This window comes from Thrips palmi, unplaced genomic scaffold (assembly GCF_012932325.1).
Source record: "Thrips palmi isolate BJ-2018 unplaced genomic scaffold, TpBJ-2018v1 HiC_scaffold_1, whole genome shotgun sequence".
Taxonomy (NCBI): domain Eukaryota; kingdom Metazoa; phylum Arthropoda; class Insecta; order Thysanoptera; family Thripidae; genus Thrips; species Thrips palmi.
This window is the reverse complement of record NW_023144620.1, coordinates 11,946,514-11,969,023: the sequence shown is the minus strand read 5'-3', so window position 1 is coordinate 11,969,023 and position 22,510 is coordinate 11,946,514. Positions and strand designations below refer to the sequence as shown.

Sequence of the window (22,510 nt, the reverse complement as noted above, 5' to 3'; positions counted from 1 at the left end):
TAAGTATTTACCTAACATTCTGAGTAAATTAAAAACTCAAACCATGACCGACACAAATTACCAGTTGTCGCAGACAATATATGATGAAGTTAAAAGAATCGTCTCATGAAATCATATGACCAAGTCACTGAATCGTCTCATGAAATCATATGACCAAATCACTGAATCGTCTTATTGAATCAGATGTCAATGTCAAACCTTGTATGCGCTACACTCACTCACCATATAGTTATCTTTAAGGTTAGTACTATAGTAAACTTACAGCATTGCAATGAAGCCTTTTCCCAGAGTCAGTGCCAAGAGTCAGCAAAGACTATTTATTCTGGCAAGATTTGTCTGGTTTGTACTTTTAGATTGTATTAATCTATTTTCTAACTGTTATTGAGCAAAGCAAACAACTAAAAAATATAATGTCTCAGAATAAAAATGGAAATACACTCTGAAAGCTGCTCAAAGCTTACAAAGACCAAATCATTCTTGCAATTATCAAACACTGACTAAAACATTTCCACTGTAGCGGGGGAGGGGAGGGGGCGGACGGACGGATGAAACGCGTAATAATTGTCACTTTCATTTTCCGTATTTCACTGTGTTGACACTCCGGAGGGGTTTCAATAATTCTAGAATATCGAAAAACTGTGACCGAACTCACTTCTAAGCCCTTCTGCTCTCTATTTTGTTTTACTTGCCAATGTTTTGCCAGCCGCCAGCCCGTATTTGAGAGCCGCGGCCGCAAGTATGAAAAATTGTGCTGCCAACCTAACCACGCTAAAAACCTAATTCAAAAAGATGTTTTGAATATTTCAAACGGTAGTAATCGTGAATATAAGATAAACTCCCCCTGTGGGAGCTTTAGGAGATGTTCAGTGCAAAATTTGGGAACTATTAGTGTTGTAGTTGCTGAGAAACGTGAGCGTGTACGCTACAGACTCACAGAGGGACAGACGCACGACCAGTCACTTTTTGGAGCGCCCAAACACGGCAAGGGCTCGCTATCGCTCGCCAAAAAAGAAAAGGGAGCGAGAGGAAAAACGAAAAGGAAAAGAAAGGTTCGCCCCGCCCCTCCCTTCCCGACGCGACCATTGCGTAAGGCTAATGGGGCGGGAAGCTGGGCGCACCTGGTGGCAAAGGAGGGGGGGGGGAGTGAGTTCACATGGGGGCTGCTGGATGGGACGGGGTGGGAAGGGCCGAGGGGGGGACGGCCGACGCACGCTCGCCTCCCAGCTTCTTTGTTCGCCCTTTTGCCCTTTTCGCTCATTTTCCCCCTTTTTGTACTCTCTCGACGAGACTTTAGACCTGAATTAGCCGACACGGCGGATTCATTACAACCGAGCAAAACGGCAGCCACGCCGCGCCACGCCGCGCGTCGCACAAGCAGTTCATCAAACCAGCGCCAACAACGTCGCCAACCTGCCTCTTCCAATTTTCGTTTTCTTTTTTCTCCGTCCCGCTTTGCTTTTATGCGATATCTTTTTTGTCTTCCCGCTGACGAACACACTTTTGCCTCAGACTGTCCGTCCGTCCGGCCCGCGGCTCCCGGTGGGAGTCTCGCCAGGACGTCGCCAACGACCCCCGCGGCCAGGCCAACTACCCGCGTCGCACCGCGAGGGGCAGTTTTTCACGGCAACGTCACCCCAGACGACTACTATGCAAAAGGGGCCGTGCAGATAGCGCCGTGGCTGGACGCCCCACTACACTGGCAGGCCAGCAGCGCCCCGCCGAGCGGCCCGCGGCCCCCTGACTACAAATTAGCTCGCGACTTCGAACACACGCCCCCCCCCCCCGCCAGCGCGCGTGCCGTAACGAGGAATTAATCCATTTATTAATCGACTTTTCAGCAATGAACAACCGACGCGCGCCCCCTTGACCTCGTTGCCGGGCAATAAACTAATATTAAACCCCGGAGCACTATCATGAAGCCCCTGGATGCCTGCGCGTGCTTATTAATACTGTCCCCCGCCCCCCGCTCCAGTAATCCCCCTTCCCCCTTCCAGGCCGGCGGACTGGCGCGGCGGCGCGGACTAACGCAAAAGGATGGCCGGACGAGTCCACGACGAGGAGGCGAGGTGAGCTGCCCGCCCCGCCGCGCGCCCTTACAAATTTAATTGGTTGAGCCGACGTTGTCCTCCTTGGCGCCGCTCACCGAGGGGGGGCTCACTTACGAAAATCATTGTACACGCCAAAAAAAATCAAAATTCTAATCAAAAAAAATCATGAAAAATCAAAAAATCAAAAAAAATCAAAATCATAGAAGAAAATCAAAATCAATCGAAACTTTGTAAAAAAATCAAAAAATGATTTAAAAAAATCAAAAAATCAAAAAAAAATCAAAAATAATCACAAAAAAATCAAAAATAATCAGAGGAAATGAAAAGGAATGAGCAACCGATACACAAGACTTCAAAACATAAGCGAGTTCGGTTACAGAATAACTAGCTTAGCGCGACACCTAGCATCATAGATTGCAAATGGTTTGAAATTTCGCGCCAACAACTGCCGTATGTTGGTACGACTGCCGGTAATTTGGGCCTCTGCAGGACATAAAATTCAAAAAAAATCAAAAAAAAATCAAAAAATCAAAATTAAAATCAAAAAATCAAAATTAAAATCAAAAAATCAAAAAGAATCAAAAAAATAGGCAAAAATCCTCTAAAATAATTTTTTCGGGATAAATCATTAAAAATTAAAAAAAATCAACAAAGTTAAGAAAAATGAAAAAAAATTCCGACAATCAATGGCCGTCAAATCTTTGTACGTTTGAGACCCCAGTGAGCCCCCCCTCGCCGCTCACTCTTCCGCCGTCGTCGCCCTGTGCTGGCCATGCTGTTGTACTGGTGGTGTAGACTCCGAGAGTCGTTTTCGTCGCTCTGTCTCTCTCGCACTAGTGGGGCGTCCCCGTGTGGGTGCGAGAGAGACAGAGCGACGAAAACGACTCTCGGAATCAGTCTGCTGGCCGTGCTGGCGCCTGTGTCGCAGGGCGGCGACGACGGCGCCATCGGCCAGGTGGCTCCACCAGGGCCAGGCTCCACGGAGGAAGACAAAGGCCTCGGCAACGAGAATGGATCGTCCGGCCGGCCGACTAATGAACCCGAACCTCGGGCCGCTGGCTGCCTCGCCGCCTCGCCGCACCTGCAGCACCACGCCGCCGTCAACCCCCGCCCCGTGTCCCGCCGCGCCTCGCCCGGCTCGCTCCGTTCCATTTTTCGCAGAATCGGAAATTAGTTAATTAGACAACGAAACACGGTGAGGCGAGGCGAGGCGGACCGCCGTCCCGAAACAACGGCTGCCTCCTTTCCCCCGCGCACAGCGGGCCAGAAGACCGGTGGAGGCGGCCAAAAGTCCAGACGCGTTTTGAGCTCCTGAGTCGCGAAATGGGACTCGAACCGAACGTGTGACCCCACCAATGGATTCCTCGTTCGGAGAGCAATCCATTGGTGGGATCACACGTTCGGTTCGAGTTCCATTTAGCGACTCTGGAGCTCAAAACGCGTCAGGAGTTTTAGCCGCCGCCACCGGTCTTCTGGCCCACTGTGCCGCGTCGCGCACCGAGCCTCGCGCCCAGGCCGAACTCGCCGCGCGACCGACGGCTGAATCATTGACGGCGACCTCGGCGCCCTAGCCTAATACGTCGTCCGCCTTGTCCCACAACCGTCGCATAAATCTAACCGCCCCACGGGGGGGGGGGGGAGGGGCAACCAGGCCGCCACCCTCGCCGACGTCGTGTTCGCCCCTCGCAGGGCCGGCGCGCGGCAGCGCCACCTGCGCGCACGGAAAGGACGGCGAGGACCCTCCGCGACATCCATCGTCCAGAAGTACGCGGCCCTTCTGGCGGACACGGCCCGCACCGCCCGCCAGCGCCCGCACCTGCACGCCTTCATGGCCCGCGTGAAGCACGACCGCCGCCAACCCCAACCCTTTCCTGCCGTGGTGACAGCACCGACACACGCATGCAGTCCCTCCCTCCCTCTCTCTCTCTCTCTCTCCACACACACACACACACACACACACACACACACACACACACACCTGAGCGTGGTTCGCGCGGTGCGGCACCACTTAGCATGTCCCTAATGGAGGGCCCCAAGATTTAGTCGGATAGCGAGCGTGGCTTTAACAGATAGGCCATACGTTAGGGGGTGGGGTAAAGTGGGGTCTCTCTCTCTCTTTCTCTCTCTCTCTCTCTCTCTCTCTCTCCGTCTCTCTCCGCGACAAATGTGAAGGAAGGAATGCAGCAGAGAGATATGCGGCGGGGCGCAAATGGGGTGCAAAGTCGCCGGCCGGGCTGGCGGGGCTGGCTGGGCAAGGCACGGGCGGGCAGGGGCGTCGCCCAGGGTGAGTCACCGGCAGGGGTGCGAAATTTCAAGCGGCCGCCGTCGCGCCGCCCGCCTGGCTGGTTCCGGACGGCGCGCTGCTGTCGTCGCTCTGCCACTCCTATGGGACGTCTCTTGCGGGCGAGAGACAGAGAGGAAGAGAGAGGGGAAGAGGGTGATTATCACCGTAGGTTGTCATTTTAGCTCGAGGATACTTTTGAAATTAAAGGTTCCCGAAAAAATTTCTTTTTGCACGGAGGCGATATGGAACTACTAGAAGGGTAAAAATGCGAAGCCTCCGCGAAATCGGCCCACGCGTTTAGAAATGACAGCCCAAAAAAGATTGGGAGAAATTTATAGTTCATAATCAAATTTCCAATGGCTGTTTTTTCAAGTTCTAAGGCAAGGTAACGGTCCTAGATTATGCCAAAGAGTGGTCAAAACAGAAGTGGAAGAAAGTAAAATGAACCCCAGCTAAGTGCACAGCACAGCGCTGAACAGAACAGAGAGAAGCGCCGGGCAAACAGGCAACCACAGGCGTATGGGTGCCATGCGCCTTACGGCAATTTGAGGTTATGTTCGCCATTTCCCCCTAAAAAAAAACGATTTAAATGCAGGTCTGACGAACTGTGGTGCCCATTAAGTGCATATAAGTGACGACACAATTCATTCTGATCAATCTTGTTACGGGACAACCTGATTTTTATGCTGAAATATGCAGTTTGAAAAGGGGTGGACGGAGTTCATTTCTTGTACCGTTTACAACCACTGTATCTCGCCACGCACTGGTCGCTAGGCTGAGATACGATTCTTCCGACCAAGCGCTTATCAAAGGGGCCACTAAAACCTAACTTTTGAAGAAATCGGGGCACTTTTGGACCATTGGTTTTCGAGAAAAGGGGGTGGACGGAGTTCGTTTTTAAAAACATACGCAGCGGAATCGAAGACTAAATTCCACTTGGATTCCCTTCCCGCAACACCAGCCAGCTGATTTTGGTGGTGGTGGATGCAGAACAGAAAGACGCACAATTCCTGACTCGGGACGCATTACTTAAGCTATTTTTGCGATTTTGGTGCCAAAATAAGCACTGAGGACGGAGTTCGCATGAAAACTGGGGGAACAATTTTGATGACGTATTGTTTCACACCTGTTGCTTTCCGAAAGTCACCGTGGCCGATGATGTGACCCCACATACTTTTTTTTTAAATGTTGGTCACAAGAAAGTCTGCATTCATCTCGCAGAAGGTTATAAACACCACTTTTCGAAATGGACTTGGTGCGGGGGAAGTGGACGGAGTTCACTTTTGACCACTTCTCGATATTATTACGGCCGATTCAGAAGTGGCAGCTCAAAACTCAAGATTGGGGGTGGCAAAGGACCCCAAGGGGCGAGCTCAAAACAAATTTCAACATCCTAAGTGGTCTAGTTAAGAAGCACTTCCCTGGGGAACGCGAGTGACAACCTACGGTGATAATCACCCAAGAGCGTCTACATTCAGAGTCAGCCCGCTATGCCGGTCGGGGCCACACTGCGAGGGAAGAAAACACAAACCGAGGAGGGGGGGGGGGTGTCCCCTCGCGGAGGGATCGTTACTCATGCCTCGCCGAAACAAGACGCGAAACGACAAATGAATGAATAAGTATTTACCGCGCGTCCCGACAAAGTTCGTTATCGGATATCGATCTCTCAAGTGGCGGCGGCGGCTCGTCTGACGCGGTCCTCGACGCCGTTGACCAGGGAGGGGGCGTCCCTCTCGGCGGCGGCACCTCGTCGCAACGAACACGCCGGGCACTCCGTGGCGGCGGCGGAGGCGGCGGTGAAGGCGGCGGCGGAACGGAATGGGGTTGACGTCCACCGGCAGCGAGGGGGTATTCACTCGAGGTATTCTGTGTACCCACTAGGATATTCATATTCATATTCTTAAATATTCATTAATATTCATGTATTCACAAGTATTCTCAATATTCACACATATTCAGAATATTTCGAAGTATTCGTAAGTATTCACGGGTATTCCCTAGTATTCAGAGGTATTTTAGTACTTGTTGACATTACTTCGTCGATTTTTAGTCCGAAATTCGGCGCGAGAGCTTCTGGTATCACTCTCGGGTCCATATTTGGACGTTTCCTACTGAAGAAATGAGATCCGAAAAGAATCCTGGTTCTCGAATTGCCGAAAAACTCTATTCTTTAACTAACATATTCACATATATTCTCAAGTATTCAAACATATTCTGGGGTGTTTGCACATATTCCCAACTATTCATTCATATTCTTTGATATTCATGTAGTTTTTTTGTATTCGGAGATTCATGACTCTCAGTATTCACAAATATTCACAAGTATTCACTAATATTCATATTCTGTGTACCCGAAAAAGCCGAGTGAGTACCCCCTCGACCGGCAGCCAAGCCAACGGCCCCGCCATCGGAAGTCGCCGCCTGCACTGCCTGCACTGTGCGTGTTTGCGTGCCTCCCTAACCAGCTTGACCGCCAGTGTGTGCGCCAACGTGTTTGCCCGCCACAGTGCGTGTGCGTGCGTGCGCGTGTGTGTGAACCTTAACACCCGGCGCCACCACGCCACGCCCCTCTCGCGCCATGTTCGGCGCCCGTCGTGTAGCAGTGTAACAGTGTAGCAGGCCCACCATAACAAGCCGAGTTCACATTCGCCCATTCACCACGCCGCGCTGCACACTACTGTAGTTGTAGGCGCGGCTCGACACGGCCCGGCCAGTCCCCCAACAGGGGCTGCACTGCACAGCACTGCTGCACAGGCGGACGCGGAGTTGGTTCCCCTGCCGGTCGGTCGGCCGGCCACACACGCGGTTGGGACACACATATCCGAGGGACAATATTTACTGTCCGGCCACAACACAGAAAAAGCTTTAGCCCGCCCCCGCCGAACTAAAATGCTTCAGCAGGCCAAGGATACACGGTAGTCCGTGTTTGTTTATTTTCGTCCGCTGTTTCGTTTTCGCTTCTCTCTCTCTTTCGGGCCGAGGCCGTCTCGACGGCTTTTCCCTCGGCTTTTCCGCCCCATTCGCCGCGTTTTCCGTTTTTCCGTCCGCCGCCCGAATAAAAGCATCCCGTCTCGCCCGGCCGTTCCGGATTAATTAAATTGTTCCTTCCGCCGCAGAGCCAGAGCGGCAAGCTCTCGTCGTCGGGGTCGCCGTCGGAGTCGTCGTTGGGGTCGTCGTCGGGGTCGTCGTCGGGGTCGTCGTCGGAGTCGTCGTTGGGGTCGTCGTCGGGGTCGTCGTCGAGGTCGTCGTCGGAGTCGTCGTTGGGGTCGTCGTCGGGGTCGTCGTCGGGGTCGTCGTCGGGGTCGTCGTCGAGGTCGTCGTCGGGGTCGTCGTCGGAGTCGTCGTTGGGGTCGTTGTTGGGGTCGTCGTCAAGGGTCGTCGTCGGGGTCGTCGTCGGGGTGGTCGTCGGGTGTCGTCGTCGGGGGGCGTCGTCGGGGTCGTCGTCGAGGCCGTCACCGAGATCGTCGTCGGGGTCGTCGTCGGGGACGTCGTCGGGGTCGTCGTGGGTGGGGGTCGTCGAGGGGGTCGTCGTCGAGGACGTTAATGGTCGTTACTGAGGACGCCATCGAGGTCGTGATGCATCCGTGGTGGTGGAGGCTGGAGTTCAAGCCCCGGGCGGAGCCGCATGGCACAGCAAGGAGGCTGGTTCCGAACAGCGCTCCCGTCGCTGTCTCTCTCGCACTCAAAGATAGAGTGGCCCAGTGGCCCATAGAAAAGCGAGAGAGACAGAGGAGCGGAAGCACAGTTCGAAATCAGTCTGCAGCGAGGAGAGGAGGGCACCGGGGGCGGCGATTAGTCAAGGAATTCGCAAACGGCCAACAAATCAGCCCCGCGATGAGGGCCACCAGGGCCACCAGGGCCGCGGCGCCGAGCACACAGCACAACTTGGCCGCCCACATGTGTCTTCCAAACGACCGCGGCCCGTCAGCCCCAGCGCGTCACACGCAGCCCCGGCAGCCCGACGGCCGGCCGGCCGGCCCGCCAGCCAGCCAGCCAGCCAGCCGGGTGGGACTGGGGAACGCCGGAATAAAATGAACCGCTGTGAAAAATTACCAAAGACGACGACCGAAAAAATAAAAACAAAAGAAAAACGGGAGGGAGAAAAAAAAAGAAAAGTGGCGGGAAGGACAAAGGGCGCTGCAGCGGTTAACTGCCGCTTCACCCCCACCCCCTCCACAGCACCCTTTCCGCACACACGCGCACACACACATACAGCGCGGCGTGCTCCTGTTTTGTTGCTCGACCTAGCACAAACACGCGCCATCCTGCCCACAATAGGGTCTGATTAAACTTAAATGCATTCGCTTCCTGCCAAAAGCGGAAAAAAAATCTTTAAAAAAAAATATCAACAGCAAACAGCAGACAAATTCAACCGCTGAATAAACCCTTTTCCACCGCCCCACTATCTCTCTCTTTCACTGCAATTACCGTTGACGTAACGTGGCCTGGCTGAGTGCAGTTTGACGGCAGGGCTATTATTTTTTTCGGGCGTTTTCGCCGGACCAGTCCAGCAGGGCTGTGAGCGACCACGCCTCGTGCCAACGTCGTCAGGATGGACACGTGTGTTTGTGTGTGTGTGGGCCGGGGGGGGGGCGCTAAACGAAACGAATAAAGAAATAAAGATAAAACGGTGGGTGAAAATCAGCGTGGCGCATTGTCCTAATTGCAGTCATCATTATCGTGGTTCTCATTACGATTGGTCGCCGCCACCCTACCCGGCCGCACCAGTCCGACGAAGCCGACACAAAATGACAGCCAGGAGGAAAAGGCAGAGAGTCACGGAGCGCAAGCCGGTTGGGGCTCCAAGTCGAGGCGAGGTGGCACGAATGCAGTTCGAATGCAGCCGGACGGAGCCACCGCCGCCACCGAATTAATCAATACAGTTCGGCGACGACCCCGCCGAGGCGAGTTCCCTTTGCGCGGGGCTGGGCACATCCCGGCACAGCCCGGCAGAGCCTCACCTGTTCACCCCGAACAACAACGACAACAACAACAACAGGCCCGCGACAAGTTTCGGCGGAACTAAACTACAGTGGCCTGCGCTCGCTGCGCGACACAGACAGGCAGGCAGGGCACGCCGCGCCGCAGTGCGGGCACGGGGCACTACACTTTGAGGCAACTTGGCTTTGCTCCTCGATCACCATCACGGCAGTCGCGTGTCCTCGCCACGGAGACGGCCAAGCACGACGACATTCCTCGTGATGGGCCCAGCCAGTGATGCAGACTGCCGCGCGCTGCGGCACTTTAAAGCGTCCACGACGTCCCGAAATCGCCGTGTTCTTCTTATCAGCGCCAGAAGGTTTCATTCCGTTGGACGGCCAGGGCGTTCGGGTGCCATCGGAGGGCGTGCGGGTGCCATCGTAGGGCGTTCGGGTCGGGCCGTCGCCGGAAGGCGAGGCGGGGCGGGGCGCCAAGGGCACCACATCCGCCGTGACGCCTTCGGCGCGGCCTTCGAGGCCCTTCTCCAGGTGCTTATTGCTTCTCAGCACCCCTTTCTCTTCCCCCACACCGCCACCTGGACTATTTCCCCCCCCCCCCCGGCCAGGGCCGCCCCGTCCCGTCCGCCGCGTCCAAACTGCAGCGACAGTGGCTGGACGACATCGCCACCACTGCCTGATTCAATCTGCCGGGTCGTTCCGAAACGGCGCTCCGTCTCTCTCGCACTCCCATCGCGAGCGCCAAGTCAGCCCTGAGTGCGGGGGAGACAGAGAGAGAGCACTGCTGGCGGCGTCGGAACGGCCGCGTCATGTCCTCGACGTCGCCGTGATTAATTGGCGTGGCGAGGCCGTCCGCATTGACACACGACGCGATGACGACCAGCAACAAGAACAACGACAAGTAAACGCGTCCCCCTCCATGGGCTATGTCGCGGACCGACCGCGGGCGGAGCCAGGAAGCCAACCACCCCCGTCAAGAAGACGCGGCGAGGAATGAACGACGTAAACGCCGCCAGGGCGCCGCCAGGGCGCCGCCAGGTGCGAGGCACAGCCTCGACCGCCACGGCCTCGGCCAGCACGGCCCCTTCGCTCGGCCTTGGCTTCCCGGCCCCGCCCGTTCCGGCGTTCCGACCCGGCCAACAAGACCGTCTCGCAGCAGGCGTGAGAAGAACACGCGTCGGGTCGGCCCTCCGCGCCTATATCTCCGGGCGGGCCCCGCACCTGTGCACACACCCACAGCACGGCCTTACACCGCCCTATTGCCGCCCGGCAGGCAGGCCGGCCGTTATTTGCACGACGCCAGCAAGCCGACTGCGAATAAAGGGGACGCTGCACTGCCACATTACCAGGGTACGGCACGGCGCGCCGGAGGGGAGGGCGGCATTTTATTCGTTCGAAAGGCCATCGCGTCCCTTGCGCTACGGCGCCCGCCTGCTTCATGAACACCTGGAGGGCCTTCAGGGCCTTGAGGGCCTCGCAGGGCGGCGACGGCCGGGGTGTAAAAGGGCTGGGGGTGTTTCGCTTGGGCAGCGCGGCGCAGCGCCCGCGTCCTCGTGCTCATCGTCATCGTCCCCGTCGTAAAACGGGAAACCGGCAAACGACCAAACGAGGTGCGCGTCGCGGCGGAGCGGCCTGCCCGAAGGTGTCCGAACCGAAGGTGTCTGAACCGAAGGTGTCTGAACCGAAGGTGTCTGAACCGAAGGTGTCTGAACCGAAGGTGTCCGAACCGAAGGTGTCCGAACCGAAAGTGTCCGAACCGAAGGCGTCCGAACCAAAAGCGTCCGAACCAAAGGTGTCCGAACCGAAGGTGTCCGAACCGAAGGTGTCCGAACCGAAGGTGTCCAAAGTATCCGAAAGAAGGCGCACGAAGGTGTTCCAAATGTCCCCGAGGATGTCCGAAAGCGCCCGCGGCAGCCCACCCCGCCCCCTGCCGCCACCGCCGCGCCGCCGCGCCACACCCTTCAACTTCAGATACTTCTTGCGAGACAAGGGCTGCTTGGGAGAGGCGACATCTGCACGTCGGGGCGACGGCTTCCATCAGCTGCCGCAAGTGGCGTCTCCGGTGCCAAGGCGGTTGTGGGGGTGGCAGGGGCGGCAGGCCGGCGGCGCCAGGCAAGAAGAAGCAGAGCCAGCCGGCCGATTCTGAAAAGTGCTCTGTCGCTCCCGCACCGCTACGCGCCGCCCCACGAGTGCGAGAGAGACAGCGAGACCGCTCGGAGGCGGCCCGCTGAGTGGCGTCCCGTCAAAAAATAGCCGCGCGGCCACACGCCGACGGCGGCGTCCTCGCGATGAAATTAATGGTCAGCCGCTCTATTCATTCCCCAGCGAGACGGCATGACAATCGTAATAAAATTTGAGACAAAAAAAAAAACAACACAATCCGAGCAAAAGAAAAGGAATGGGAAAAAAACAAGCGCGCGTGGTTCGCGACGAGCGGCACGGCGAAATCAGTCATCTCTTCTGCTCCGTTCCGCAACGAAATTAGTTCCCCGCCGCGCCGCCGTGGAGGCCGTGGCGGAGGCCATGGCGGAGGCCCTGACGGCGAGACCGTGGCAAAGGCGATATGGACGAGGGAAACGGTGGAAAATAAGGGGGAGGGGCACGACTTCGCCCGACTTCGCCGCTCCAACTTAGGACGTTCCTCATTCTGCTAAAATAAATTGTTTTGCGTGGCGCGCGGCGGGGCCTGGCGGGGCGTGGCACGGCGGCAAGGTGGAGGCAGCACCGAGACGACTTCGAGCCGCCGGGAACACGCAGCAGGCAGCAGGTCGCAACACTTTTTAATTTGGAACAGCAAACGGAGGGAATCACTCGGCCGAGACTGCTGGTCCCTGGCCGAAGAGGGCGGGAGGTCGAGACCCTCGTCCGTCTTACCACAACAGACTGATTCCGAGAGTCGTTTCCGTCGCTCTGTCTCCCTCGCACCGACACGGGACACCCAATGAATACGAGAGAGAAAGAGGGGTGAAAACGACTCCCGGAATCAGTCTGCAGGAAAAGCTCCAGACTCGCAGAGGCCAGCGTGATCGTCGCTCCACGCGATTCTCCTCGACCGGTTCGGCGCTCGATCTCTTCCGGTTCCGGCTCGCCGGAGCCGCATGAGAGAGAGAGAGAGAGAGAGAGAGAGAGAGAGAGAGAGAGAGAGAGAGAGAGAGAGAGAGAGAGAGAGAGAGAGAGAGAGAGAGAGAGAGAGAGAGAGAGAGAGATGGATAAGAGGTGGCCCCAGGCGAGTGGGCAGAGCGTGCCCCTCAGGGTACCGCGGCCACCCCACCCTTCCAAAGCCCGGTCCAGTCGCCCGTCCGAGATTAGTCCACGGTTCGCTGGAGTCGCTGGGGCTGCGAGCGCCGGCCGAGCGAGACCCACAGGATCAGCCGGCCCGCCGGCCCGCCCCGCAGTCGGACCCGGGGCGCGGCCGCCTGCTTAAAACACAGTTTACCGCTCGAATCTCACAAGACGGATGAGGGCGCAAGCAAAACTTTTCACCAATTCTAAATTTCAGACTCTACCCTCGACGCCCACCCCGGGAAAAAAAAAACTGGCCAAACTGGCACGGCGTACTATTAATATGCGTCAACGAGCAATGCCCATCTTACCCTGCCCGGGCCAGCCAAAGCAGGTCTCTGAACATGGATGTTTCCCTCAGCTTACACTGAAAACGTAATGGTCGGACACAGCCAAATTATGGCGTGACAAAGAGTAACGCCACTAATTGGCGTGACACAAAATTCACGCCGAAAAACGGCGTGACATGTGAGTCACGCCCTCATTTGGCGTGAATGACGACGCTTTTTATGAGAAATGTCATGCCAAAAAGCGGCATGACAAGAAATTCACGCCAAAAATTGGCGTGAATTTTTGAGTCACGCCGATTTTTGGCGTGACTTTTCTGTCATGCCGTTTAATGGCGTGACACTTCATTCACGCCCCTACAGCGGCACGAAGTCACGCCGATAGATTTTCAGTGTACGGGACGCCCCGTGAGTGCGAGAGAGACAGAGACGCAGAAGCGGGGCGCGGAGCTTAAATTTCCAATCAAACTCGGTGCCCGCTCCGTCCTACCCACCCAGTGGCGTCCAGTCCGAGCCCAAGGCCCGACCCGTCGAAGCCGTCGACACACCGGGACAAAACAATAATTCATGCGCTCGGCTTGTTTCGTTCGGACGGATCGGGGCGAGCGAGTGGGTAATCCCCAAGCCCAGCCGGCTGCCTGGCTGGCTGCCTGCCCGGCTGCTTTGCTTGCCCGGGCGGCAGCGCGCGGAGCGCCCGACCAAGCGGGGATAGGCAGCGCGCGCAACGCGGGCGCGCGGCGGGCTGGCCTACCCTCGCCTCCGCAGGCGCGCTGCCTTGGCACCGACAGCCGCGACCTGCAGGCACACTGCTTCCGGGAGTCGTTTTCGTCGCTCTGTCTCTCTCGCGCTCATGGGGCGTCCCGCGTAGGTTGACGACAGAGACAGAGCGACGAAAACGACTCTCGGAATCAGTCTGCTGCGGCGCGCACTCACCCCTAACTGACCTCCAACTGGCAGAAAAAAAGGAAAGCGACCGGAACATGACTCACCTAAGCACCGGAAGGGCTTCACCATGGCCGAGTGCTTGCACTTCTTGTGGCCCAGGCGGCACCAGCCGGTCACCTTGACGGAGTGGGACGCCTCCACGATGTTGGTGATGTCCCTCTTGGGGTACATCTGCAAAAACAACAAGAAAACGGCGTTGCAATATCGACATCGGGAAGAACATCAACAAAAACAACAGCAAACACAACGGACGTCCGCACGGGTCGCTCGCCAGGCTGCGCCGTCACGCCGCCGGGCAGCAAGCCAGCCGGCCAATGAGTGAATGTCACAACCTTCACCCAATCCGGGGAAAGTTCATCCCCGAAAGGTCGCGCGCCCCGCGGCCCGGCCCGGCCCGAGGGCGAAATAAAGAGCCGCCAAACTAATCTGAGGAGGAAAGCGGGAAGGGCGAAAGGCCCTGTTCATTGGGAAGCTCGTATTAACAAGTTGAATGGGGCGAAGAGGGCCAGAGGGCCGGGACCAAGGCCGGGACCGCCCGCGAGGCGAGGCAGGGCGGGGCCCACCTCGACACAACTCGGACAGTTTAATTTGTTGGGAAGAAAATCGCGAGCGGGGGACAAACACACCGGTCGCCGAGCAGGCATGGAGGTGGAGGTGGAGGAAGAGAAAGAGGAAGAGGAAGAGGAGTGAGCGGAGAAAGGAAAGGAAGAGAAGAAGAGGATGAAGGAGAGGAGGAAGAAGAGAAGAAGAAGAAGATGAAGGAGAGGAGGAAGAAGAGAAGAAGAGGAGGAAAAGGAAGAGGAGTGAGCGGAGAAAGGAAAGGAAGAGAAGAAAGAGGATGAAGGAGAGGAGGAAGAAGAGAAGAAGAAGAAGATGAAGGAGAGGAGGAAGAAGAGAAGAAGAGGAGGAAAAGGAAGAGGAGGCGAAGAGAAGGAAGAAGAGGAGGCGAGGAGGAAGAAGAGGAGGAGGCAGAGGAGGGGGAGGACGAAGAGGCCGTCCGGCGGGCCGACGACCCCGGGCAGCAGCACGCAGCAGCACGCAGCAGCAGCACGGCGGCACCGCCACTCAAAGGGCCGCGCTCCTCACGAGTCACTCGGATAGAGTACTGCGGCGGAAATCTAATTAAATTTCGCGGCGCCGAGCCGCGGACCGAGCGAGAGCCTGGCTGCCTACTACACGCCGCCGCCGCCGGATCGGGCTGGATTACTCCAGCTGAGCCGGGCAGCCCGAGCTGGCGGCCGCGTCAGATAGTGCGGCCGTCAGCCTGACCAGTCGGGTGCACACGGGGCGCCGGGCAACGCCGCCAACAGGGCCAACAAGCCCCGCGGCAGTAAAGTCGTAGCCGCGTGGAGTTAAAACCAGTGTCGCGGCGGGGCGGGGCGCGGCGCGGCGGGGTGCCCAGACACAGCAGCGGATGCTCGATTGACTGATAACGCTCGCCACAGGGGGCACCCCACTCCGCGCCCCCCACCGCCCTCCCCGGCCTGCACGCCGACTACACCGAGCACCCCGTCTGCTTCTTTTCATTTCCGGGACATTTGACACGTGCAAATGGCTCCCTTCCAACCAACCGGCTCGTGAGGGTCGTCGCCCGACGCGGTGCCGCGGTGCGCACCCTCCTCAACCAGTACACGGTCTCGTTGTCCGACGCGGCCGAGGGGCGGCCGGCCAGTGCAGCAGCGGCGCACCTCGCCGGCTAGTTCGGCCGCTCCCCCCGCCTCCCCCTCGCACCGCGGGGGCCCGGCCAGTGCCATCAGGAGCAGTCTCGGCGGCCTCGGCGGCCAGGCCTTGGGGGCACCCTGTGGCGGCCCTCCCCGAAACTACCAGACGGGTACCATCTCGGCGAGCCCGGAGCCTGCAGACTGATTCCGAGAGTCGTTTTCGTCACTCCGCCTCCCTCGCACTCGGGCGTCCCGTGTAGGTTGACGAGAGAGACAGAGCGACGAAAACGACTCTCGGAATCAGTCTGCTGCTCCGGCCGCGTCGCCACGCATCGGTAATCAATGTGGTGGCGGTGGAGGCGCGCCTCAAGGAGGGCAAACAGCCGGACCGGGCGCATCTCCATAAAAAAGAAAGACGGCTCCTCAATCTCGATATTCCGCGCCACCACTGCCAGCCGCGCAAGCTCCTATCCATCCCGCCGAAAGACGCGCCACTCACTCGCACACTGGCAGGAAAGCCGATTCTGCCGGACCCCTCTCACTCCCACTCACGGCGCGTCCAGGGTGCGTGCGAGCGAGACACACGGAGTGGCCCGCGTGCCGGGGCACTGCGAGGTACCGGGGCCGCGTTCCTCTTTGCAGGGCAGGCAGCCAGTCTCGGAGACGTCACCCAAAAGCCGTCCAAAGCCGCGAGGAATCGCCCAGGACCGCCAATTCTAATTGGCCGTAATGACGGCAGAGAGCGAGGCAGCTTCCTTTTCATCCCCCTCCCCCTTCCCTCTTTCCTTGTTGTTCGCCAAAGTCTCTCCACTTAATAAGGCGCGCCGATAGAGAGAGAGAGAGAGAGAGAGAGAGAGAGAGAGAGAGAGAGAGAGAGAGGGGGGGGGGGGCGGCCACAAACTTAATAGGTTTCAGGGGGTAACTCAGTCAAGGTTGCGTAGTCGCAGGGAAGAGGGGAAGCGAAGGAAAGAGAGGGGGGGGGGGCAATCTTGTTCCTTCGCCTGTCGCGCGACGCCTCACCCGGGCTGCCTTTCAAGTTGGCCCCCCCGAGAAGGAGAAGGAGAAGTGGAACAAAAGGCGTCCGTCGACGTCGTCGGGCAAGGCACCACCACACCACCAGACGCCATCACATTTTCGCAGAGCAGAATCATCAGGCAGGGCCGACATTCGGCCGCGGGGTCATTGCAAAGGTCCATCATTATTACAGTCGGCGCACCTGTGGGCGACGACACACACACACACACACACACACACACACACACACACACACACACACACGCCCACGCGCACACACAGCGCGGGAGGGAAAGTGGAAGGGGAGGAGGAGGGGGAAAGGGGGGAGGGGGGCTCAAATAGGCCCAACAACATGCAGGCCCGTGTTTGCGGCCCGGCATGCACAATGTGTGCCCGGGAACGCCACGGGAAGGCAGGCGCGCGCACACGCACGCACACACACACACACACACACTCACACACACACACTCTCACACACAGAGGGCCGCCACGCCCGCAAGCAGACCGGCGACGCCGTGGTCACCAAATTGAGGCCGCACCGCCAAAGGCAAAGGTGATGGCACGGCTTTTAGCGAGCGCGGCGCGCGAATTAAACCTCTAGGGTGGCCCTGTGCCTGCTCTTCGACCCTCGCATTATGCTCTGCAAAAGAATTACAACCATGGTGTCACTTTCGCGTTTGTTTGGCCGGGTCGGGGACGGCGATGAGCGTCGACACATCGTGCGACGTACACCCCCCCCCTCACACACACACTACAGTGTGCCCCCTGTACGTCCCTGCAGCGCAGCGCGCAAATAAACACAAGTAAAAACGAAAAGCCGAAATAAAAATATCCCCCTGACAATTGGTTTTGCATGTTAACTCAGTGTGTGCGCGCGGCAGTGCGGCAATGGTCCCCCTCGCTGGTCCCAGGTCGGCGCCCCATCTGCCTCAATTCACAAGCCGACCTCAGATTAAGCCGCAACACGGCAACGCGCCGCACGCCATCATGGACGCCATTCGTCGACGGGGACCTGCCGGGACCTGTGGGGACCACTCGGGGACCGGCATCGCGCTTTTAGACCGGCCGGAGGGGGAGCTATTATCGGACCATCAACGCGTGGGACAAAAACCTCGCAAAAAAAGGTAGAATAGGAGAATGTGTTGAAAATGAACATGGAAAATCGGGTGAATAACGAGACCCAAGTAGACAGTAGTGTGGTGGTTGGTGGGTGGTGGTGGTGGTAGTGGTGGGAGTAGTAGTGGTGGTGGTGGTGGTAGTGGTGGGAGTAGTAGTGGTGGGAGTAGTGGTGGTGGTGGTGGTGGTGATGGTGATGGTGGTGGTGGTGGTGGTGATGGTGGTGGTGGTGGTGGTGGTGGTGGTGGTGGTGGTGGTGGTGGTGGTGGTGGTGGTGGTGGTACTCCGGGTGATGGACACACACGACGCTTGAGACGAGGGTGCGGGCGTTCACGTTCAGCAAGGCGGCCGTCACCGCCATGTGCCGTGCCTGGGGCGCCGTACCGCCGTTCCGCCGTACAGCCGCCGTCGTGGACGTGACACAGCCGCTAATACCTCCGGCCTGGCTCTCCCGTACCGCTTGTGCCACACACCAGCAACCCAACCGCACAGTGGGCCAGAAGACCGGAGGAGGCGGACACGCGTTTTGAGCTCTAGTGTCGCTTAACAACGTTCCTCCTTCCTCCTCGTTCGGAGAGCAATCCATTGGTGGGGTCACACGTTTGCTTCGAGTCCTATAGCGACTCTGGAGCTCAAAACGCGTCTAGAGGTTGGTCCGCCTCCATCGGTCTTCTGGCCCACTGTGAACCGCCCAAGGCGCCCCGCCACGCCAAGCCAGCACCGCAAGGCACATTTCATCCCCTTGCCGGCCTTCGATACGCGATATGGCCCGAGAAAGGCGACATCGCTTTCCTTGGCCAAGGCGTCGTTTCCACCATCGCGCGGAGCGAAACGTGTCAAGGTATCAAGCGGCGTTTGGGGGCTGCCCGCCCCACGCCCTGCACAACACGGCACACACCACGCCACTTCAAAGCGCGGCCGGCACCGCCAGACTCACTCCATCCCTCTCGCACTCGCAGGGCGCCCCGAAGCACCGCTGGGGGTGCGAGAGAGACAGAGCCGCGTTGTTGTTCGGCGGCAACCCGCAGCAGCAGAAACAAAAACCCACCGCGTACACACGGCAAACAGCCGGCCGGGGGAAAAACTGCGGCGAGGCGAGGCGGGGCGGAGCGGCGTGTCTGCGGCCGGAGCCAAAGCCTTTGCCCGGACCTACGTGCAGCAGCGGCAACTACACTGCGAGAGAAAGAGAGCAGGGCAGGCCTTCAGGGTTCGGACGGAACTACAGACCCCAAGGAGCAGATTAGCCCTGATTGAAGATCGCGAAACAGGGAAAGCCTCTCACCGGCCCTGCAGCCTTGCGGCAGTGTGGCGCCGTGCCACCGCGCCCTCCGACGCGCTGCCGCTGCGCTGCCCTGCGCTGCCCTGCGCTGCCCTGCGCTGCCCTGCGCTGCCCTGCGACGAGCCCTAAAGGCGCCCCGAGGGCCGCAAAAGGGTTCACCCCCTGCGACGCGGAGCACGCCCGGCACGCAGCGCCAGCATGACCTTGAGACATTTCCCTCGCAGCATGCTGCAGCCCTCCTAAAGCTCCAAAAAGTCAGAAAGGGCGGCCGCGTCCGTGTGAGCGTGTGTGAGTGTGTGTGTGAGCGCTGGCACGGCGCGAGTCAACGAGAAAAAGAACACGCGCCATATCCATCCCCGGCGCAAGAGTGTTGTGTGTGTGTGTGTGATTGTGTGCGTGTGTGTGTGTGTGTGTGTGTGTGTGTGTGTGCGCGAGTGTACTTGTTGCGACCCAGCGGGCCGCGTCTCCGCGTATGCACAGGGAGGCTCAGCAAAGCCCCCAAGCACTGACACACAATCCCTCTGGCAGCAAAGCAAGGGCGTCCTCCACATGGCAACTCGTTTCCACGCTCACCTTGGCCTGCTCATCCCTAGTGCGAGGAATTTCCTCCTCCCTCCCCATCCCACTTCCACGCCCCGCCTCCACCACCGCAACCACCACTACCACCACCACCGCCACCACCACCGCCGCCAAGAACGGTATAAAAGGGAGACCGTAATTGGAAAAAGAAGTCCGATTTAAATTTCACTGCTTCCAATACCCCATGCTGGCGCCCCGGCCCGGCCCCGCCGCAAGGCGGCCACGCGCGCCACGCCACGCGCTGGAGCAATATTCCAGTGAGTTCCAGTCCTGGAGCGCGCGCGCGTCCCGGAGGGCGACGGGGAGGGTGGCGGGGCGGGGCGGGCGGGCTGCGGCGGTGGGGGAGGCAGCAGCGTAGTACGCCGAGGCCGGCTCGGCACGGCCCGGCGGTCACCATTGTATTGATCAGGCTCGGGGGCGGCGAGGGCGCGGGGCGTGGGGCGCTGGCGGGGAGGCCCAGAGGGTGGCGGCAACATGGCCAGGGGCCGCGCCACCAGCGCCACCCCACCCCCACCACGCCCCCACCACGCGGCCACGTGCACGTCACAGTCATATCCCACAGGTGAGGGATGACTCGCGTAGGGCAGGCCGCCCAGGCCGCCCAGCACAACAATCAGGCAGCGGGCCTCGCATACTTGGGCCAGCGCCACGCCCTGCAGGGCCCCGGCACCCTTGGCACCCTTGGCACCCTCGGCCGCGCCAATTGCGAATTGTCTTGTAATTGCTTCTTGTTTCCCTTGGCAGGCCTGGCAGGCCTGGCGGCCCCGGCGGCCCTGCGGTCCAACTTTAAAGCCCGCCGCGTGTCTCGCGGCCGGCGGAGGGGCAAAGGGTGTAGGAGCGGCCGACGCGTAACAAGCTCCACATTCCTGGGGCGAGGATCGCCGCCCGGCCGCGCCAGAAACGGCGTGCCTCTTGCCATTCAAGAGGCACACAAAAGATTCGCTTCTTGAACGGACTATTTTCACTCAAGATAATGTCAAGCGGAATTGAAACAATCAAGTAAATCCACTTGTTGAAAGTAATGTATTACCTTGGTTCGATAAACCGGCGTTTTAGAGCGTGTGCGGATGCAGTGGTTTGGCTTGCTCCGCCACCGTTTCTACAAGCCGGCCACACCCGGGCGGTGTGTCTAACGTGTCCAACTGCGTGGTATGACGGATCGCTAGCAGACAGGCGGGCAGACAGTGCGGCTCCTATACGCCCAAGGATTGAAAATATGGCGGGAAAAACGACGGACTATCTTTCCTTCCTGCGACATACGCGGCGACACACGGCCACGTAAAAAAAGAATTTGTTGTGACAACGAAAATGTATGTTGATTTTGGGATAGCAAAAAAAAAGTTGTTAGACGTACTATAAATTTGTTGTGAGAACGAACACTTTGCTCTCACGACAAATTATTCGTTAGGAGTACAAACATTCATTTTTATTGTGTTTAGTACTCCTGACGATATAGTTCGTTGTCAGAACGAAATGTTCGTTCTGACAACAAATTGGTAGTACGCCCAACAACTTTTTTTAGCTATCCCAAAATCAACATACATTTTCGTTGTCACAACAAATTCTTTTTTTCCGTGGCTAGCAACGAGCAGAAGCAGACGACACGACTGGGGGTAGTGGGGCTGGCTCGGGACAGAGGAGGACTGTGTGTGTGCGTGTGAGGTGTATGAGAAAGTGTGTGTGTGTGAGTGTGTGTGTGTGTGCGCGTGTGTGTAAAGGAGGGGGTGTATGAGTGTGTGTGAGGCACCCGCAAAGTAGCCTCGGGGCTTTTCATACACGCAACGGCCCGGCAGTTAGGCCAAGCGGTTCATTAGAGAGAGGAGGGCGCCGCGTGGCGCTGCTGCCTACAGTGGGCATTGCGGCCCTCTCCGCGGGACGCCGCGGGGGCCCCAAGTTGATTATGAAGCTCATTCTTTCCCCGGCTGATATGAGTTTTGTTTAGGGCCGGCGTCGTCGCCGCACCGCCGCACCTCGCCCCGACCATCCCTTTTGTCCCGCCTCGCGCGCCTCGCCCACAAGTCCCCTTAAGTGCTCCTGGACGGACCGCGCCGCGCGGGGTGGGGCGGGGCGGGGGAAGAAGGGGTGCGCCATACAAATTGCCGACGCGAGGACACAAATTGCGCGGAGAGCCGACCACTCGGGCCAGCGCTATGTCTGCGTCGGCGGCGGCCTTATTGGGACGTCGTCGAGGCCGCCATCGTTGAGGCCGCCATGTCCTGGACTTTGACGTCAAGACCGCCGCCGTCCAGGGCTTTGACGTCGAGGCGGCCGTCGCCGAGGCCGCCGTCAGTCACCGAGGCCACCGTCGCCGAGGCCACCGTCGCCGAGGCCGCCGCCGCCGAGGCCGCCGTCTGGACTTTGTCGTCCAGGACTTTGTCGTCCTGGACTTTGTCGTCCTGGACTTTGTCGTGGAGGACTTTGTCGTCGGCCGTCGTGAGATGTGAACACGGGGCGCCACGACACTGCACTCCACTCCCGGCGCGGCGCGGCGCCACAAGGAAGCAATAACCAGGCGGGGCGCTACGGCGCTACGCGTTACGGCCCTTGAATTAAGCAGGGCGGCTAGGCGGCGCGCGGCGCGACCCAGTTCGAAGCAGCCGTTAATGTTGGATGAGATGTTGCGGGGCCCCCGGGGACCTGGCCCTGCCCTGCCCGGCCGTGGGCCGTGGCGGCCTGGGGCGGCCCCACGAGGTAAGACCCACCCGCACCAGGTACCAGGCACCACTTTGCACGTGACACAGCAGCCGGCCAGGTCAGGGGGCGCGGCGCAGCCCAGCCGTGCGTCCAAGAGGGGGCCGACCTCCGCGCTGCCGCTGGCGCAAACTTTGATTGCTCGACTCTTGAATCAAACCGGCTGCCGCTTTTGTCTGGCGCTGCCGCGCGGCCGGGGGCCTTCAGCTTTTTAATTGCAAATTCAGCAGCAAGACAAACAAGCGAGGGGGTAACCACTCGCGTAATACCCTGTACACAAAAACCGTGTATTACGCGTAATACACGTGATCGTAATACCATTTTGGGGTCAAATGTGCCAAATTTTGGCATTTTAGGGCCGTAATACACGTGTAATACACCCGTAAT

At 58.6% G+C, this 22,510-nt stretch overlaps 1 protein-coding gene across 2 annotated transcripts in view; it reads right to left on the bottom strand.

Moving 5' to 3' along the window:
- LOC117654090 (amyloid-beta-like protein) overlaps nt 1-22,510 on the bottom strand; it is a 119,260-nt gene that overhangs the window by 32,255 nt on the left and 64,495 nt on the right. For both annotated transcript variants that reach the window (XM_034400268.1, XM_034400277.1), the window contains exon 3: nt 13,828-13,954. In XM_034400268.1, the coding sequence (XP_034256159.1) occupies nt 13,828-13,954 (127 nt within the window). The remainder of the gene's footprint in view (nt 1-13,827; nt 13,955-22,510) is intronic.